General features: G+C 50.2%; 1 protein-coding gene across 1 annotated transcript in view; it reads left to right on the plus strand.

Annotated features, from left to right (window-relative positions):
• The first annotated feature begins 2144 nt into the window (after positions 1-2144).
• Positions 2145-4302, plus strand: part of LOC138861819 (fibrous sheath CABYR-binding protein-like) — a 54299-nt gene continuing 52141 nt past the window's right edge. The window contains exon 1 of the mRNA XM_070121668.1: positions 2145-2212. Coding sequence (XP_069977769.1) covers positions 2145-2212 — 68 coding nt within the window. The remainder of the gene's footprint in view (positions 2213-4302) is intronic.

A 4302-nucleotide genomic window follows, 5' to 3' on the forward strand; every position in this document is an offset into this window, starting at 1 on the left:
GCAATGATCAAAGAAAAAGAGAGAGAGAGAGAAAAAATATATATATATAGAAAAAATGATTAAAGAGATATGTAAAGAAAATATCTGTCTTGCTTCTTCCAAGTATATTTCACTGACAAAAGCACTTACAGGCAGAGCAGAGAGAGAGAGAGAGATAGAGAGAGAGGGAGAGAGAGAGAGAGAGGGAGAGAGAGAGAGAGAGATAGAGATAGATAGATAGATAGATAGATAGAGAGAGATAGATAGAGAGATAGATAGATAGACAGAGACAGAGAGAGACAGTAGAGAGAGACAGAGAGAGAGAGATCAGAGAGAAGAGAGAGAGAGAGAGAGAGAGAGAGAGAGAGAGAGAGAGAGAGAGAGAGAGAGAGAGAGAGAGAGAGAGAGAGAGAGAGAGAGAGATAAGAAAGAGAGAGAGAGAGAGAGAGATATATATATATATATATATATATATATATATATATATATATATATATATGTTGTTGTTGTTGAGAGAGAGAGAGAGAGAGAGAGAGAGAAAGAAAGAAAGAAAGAAAGAAAGAAAGAAAGAAAGAAAGAAAATGAGAGAAGGGTGGAATGAGAGAAAGAGAATAATAAAAAAAGAGAAAACAAGCAAAAAAAAACAAAACAAAAAACCAAATTATCAAATACAAGAAAGAAAAACGATACAAAATGAAAAAAAAAATCAAAAAATCTTTGAAAGCGAAATGAAAAAAAAGAGAGATGATAGCTTTTATTAAGATTCGTGGAAATGAGTGTTCTCTCAGCTGACGAGGCAAGGGCGGCAGAGAGGGAATTTTTCAAAAGAACTTCAGATGCTCTTTCTCTTGTGCCTGTCTTTCATTTTCTCTTTGTCTGTTGGTTTATTTGTCTTCTGTCTGTGTGGCCTTTTGCCGTTCGTCTGTTGGTAATCTGTCTCTCTCTCTCTTTCTTCTTTTTCTCTCTCTCTTTTTCTGTCTGTATTCTTTGTTGGTCTGTCCCTGTCTCTCCCTCTTATTTTGTCTGTCTGTCTTCCTCTCTCTCTTTTACCTCCTGCTCTCCCTCCCTTCTCGCTCCTTCCCTCCCTCTCTCTTTCCTCCTCCTCTCTCCCTCTCTCGTTCCCTCTTCCTCTCCCTCTCTCTTTCCCTTCCTTCCTTCTCTCTCTCTCGTTTTACTCCTTCCTCCTTCCCTCTCTCTCTCTCTTGTTTAACTCTTCCCCTTCCTTCCTTTTCCTCTCTCACTCTCATTTCCCTCTTCCTCCTCCCTCTCTTTCGCTTTCCTCCTCGCCCTCTCTCTCTCGTTCCCAATTCTTCACATCTTTTCCCTCTCTCTTTCCTCTCTCCCTTTCTCCCTCTTTCCCTCCTCCATTCTCTCTCTTTCCCTCTTCTCTCTCCCCCTTTCTCTCTCTCTTCCTCCTTCTCCCCACCCACCTCTCTCTCTCTCCCTCTCTCTCTCTCTCTCTCTCTCTCTCTCTCTCTCTCTCTCTCTCTCTCTCTCTCTCTCTCTCTCTCTCTCCCTCTCTCTCTCCCTCCTTCTCTCTCTCTCTCCCTCCTTCTCTCTCTCTCTCTCTCTCTCTCTCTGTTCCCAATTCTTCACCTTCTTTTTCCCTGTCTCTCTTCTCTCCTCCATTCCTCTTCTCTTTTCCTCTTCCTCTCCCATTCTCTCTCTTTCTCTCCCTCTTCCTCTCCTCTTTCCTCCTTCTCTCTCTTCCTCCTCTTCCTCTTCCTCCTTTCCTCTCTTTTCTTCCTCTCCCTTTCTCTCTCTCTGTCTCTCTCTTCTCTCTCTCTCTCTCTCTCTCTCTCTCTCTCTCTCTCTCTCTCTCTCTCGTTCCCAATTCTTCTTCGCCTTCTTTTTTTCCTGTCTCCCTTTTCTCTCCTCCTCCATTCTCTCTTTCCTCTTCCTTCTTCCTCTTCCTCCTTCTCTCTTCCTCCCTTTCTCTCTCTCTCTCTCTCTCTCTCTCTCTCTCTCTCTCTCTCTCTCTCTCTCTCTCTCTCTCTCTCTCTCTCTCTCTCTCTCACTCTCTCTCTCTCTCTGTTCCCTCTTCATCACCTTCTTTGTCCCTCTCTCCCCCATTCTCTCTCTTTCCCTCTTCCTCTCCCTTTCTCTCTCTCTCTTCCTCTTCCTCCTTCTCTCTCTCTCCCTCTCTTGCGCCCACAACAGTCGCCATGAACAATCTTCGGAGCTTAAATCGCGCAGGTGTGAACAGAACTGACCGGATGAACAAGAACACACGGTATCTCTCTCTCCCACACATGCTTCTCCCTCCCTCCCCCTTCTTCCCCCCCCCCAACAATGGCTTGTCCTCATGCATCCTCATCCTGGCGTGTCCTCCCCTTCCTGCCCCCAATGATTTCTTGGCTGTACCCCTGCTTTTTTGTACAATTCCCTCCCGGTACCCCCTCCCTCTCCCACGACATTCCCTCCCTCCCCTCTTCCCCACAACCCCCTCCTTGTCCCTCCCTCCTCCCCCACAACCCCTCCCTGTCCCCTCCATCTCCCCCACAACCCCCTCCCTGTCCCTCCATCTCCCCCACAACCCCCTCCCTCTCCCCCATAACCCCCTCCTTGTCCCTCTATCTCCCCCACAACCCCCTCCCTCTCCCCTGCACACACCCCCTGCTTCCCCTCTCCTCCACAACCCCCCCCTCCTCTCTCCCCCACAACCCCCCTCCTTGTCCCTCCCTCTCCCCCCCCTCTCCCCCATAACACCCTCCTTGCCCCCCCCCTCCTTCCAACAACTACCCTGCGGATCACCTGCACTCGGACTATCCTTACCTGTAGGCGGTGGGCGTGGCTGATACCTGCTGTCCAATGCCTCCTCGCCCTCCCCTCCCCCTCCCACACCCACACACTCTGTCCTACTGGACTCCTCCTCCCTTCCCCCCCACCCCCTCCCCCCGCACTCCTCCCTCAAAGTAACACCTTCTCTGCTGAATAATTCTCTCTTCCCTCCTCCTTCTCACTTCTCTTTCTGTTCTCCTTCTCTTCTCTCTCTCTTCTTCTTCTTCTCTTCTCCTTCTGTTCTCCCTCTCTTCTTCTCCTTCTCTTCTTCTTCACCTTCTGTTCTCCCTCTCTTCTTCTTCTTCACCTTCTCTTCTCCCTCTCTTCTTCTTCTTCTCCTACTCTTCTCCCTCTCTTCTTCTTCTTTTCCTTCTCTTCTCCCATTCTTCTTCTTCTTCTCCACCTCTTCCCCTTTTCTTCCTCCCTTCCCCTACCGTCTCCCCTCTTCCGCCCACTCTAATAAAACCGCCCATCTCCTTCTCTCTCTCTCCCCCAAACACCCTCCCTTCTGTCTCCATTTCCTCCTCTCTCTCTCTCTCCCTTCCTTCCTCTCCCTATCTTTTCCCTCCTCCCTCCCTCCCTCCCTCCTCTCTCTCTCTCTCTCTCTCTCTCTCTCTCTCTCTCTCCCTCTCTCTCTCTCTCTCTCTCTCTCTCACCACTTCGCCCTCCCCTCCCCTTCTCCCTCCTCTGCCTTCCCTCCCTCCTCCTCCCTCTCTCTCCATCTTCTCCAACTCTTACCCCTCCCTCTCCTATCCACCTCCTTCCTTCCCCCCAACTTCTCTCCCTCTCTTCTGCCTCTCCCCTTAACACCTCCTCTTCTCCTCTCCTCCTCCTCCCTCAACATCTTCCCCTCCTTCTCTCCCACTCCCCCTTCTACTCTCCTTCCCTCCTCAACATCTCTCCCCGTCCTCCTCCCCTCCTCAACATCCCCCCCTCCTACTCCTCCTACTACATCCTCCTGCTCTGCACTCCCTCCCCATCTCCTCTCTCTCCCTCCTCTCCCTCCTCAACATCCCCTGTCCTCCCTCTCCTCCCTACCCAGACATCCCCTGTCCTAACTCCCCTCCTCAACATCCCCCTACTCCTCCCCCTCCTACACATCCCCCTACCCCTCCCTCCCCCTCCTACAACATCCCTCGTCCCTCCCCACCACCATCCACCTCTCCTCCCTTCCCCAATCTCTCCCCCTCTTCCTCCTCCCTCTCCTTCCTCCCCCTTTCCTCCCCCCTCCTCTCCTCCCTCTCCCCCTCCTCCTCGCCTCCTCCCTTCCCTCCTCTCCTCCCTCTCCCTCTCCCCCCCCTCCTCCTCGCCTCCTCGCTCTCCTCAGCAGCTTCCAGGACCGCCAGTCTGGCTCCGACCTCCGCGAGACGTACTCGGTGAAGCGCTGAAGTGACTTTGAGGCAAAAATGACTTCGCTAACTTCACTTTCGGTGAGTGTGAGAAAGTGGATTATCATTTATTTATTTATTATTATTATTTATTATTATTTAGCGTGAATTATTATTATCAATGTTTTGTTTTTTTATTTGATGTAGAGTGAAG

Source organism: Penaeus vannamei, chromosome 5 (genome assembly GCF_042767895.1).
Source record: "Penaeus vannamei isolate JL-2024 chromosome 5, ASM4276789v1, whole genome shotgun sequence".
NCBI lineage: Eukaryota > Metazoa > Arthropoda > Malacostraca > Decapoda > Penaeidae > Penaeus > Penaeus vannamei.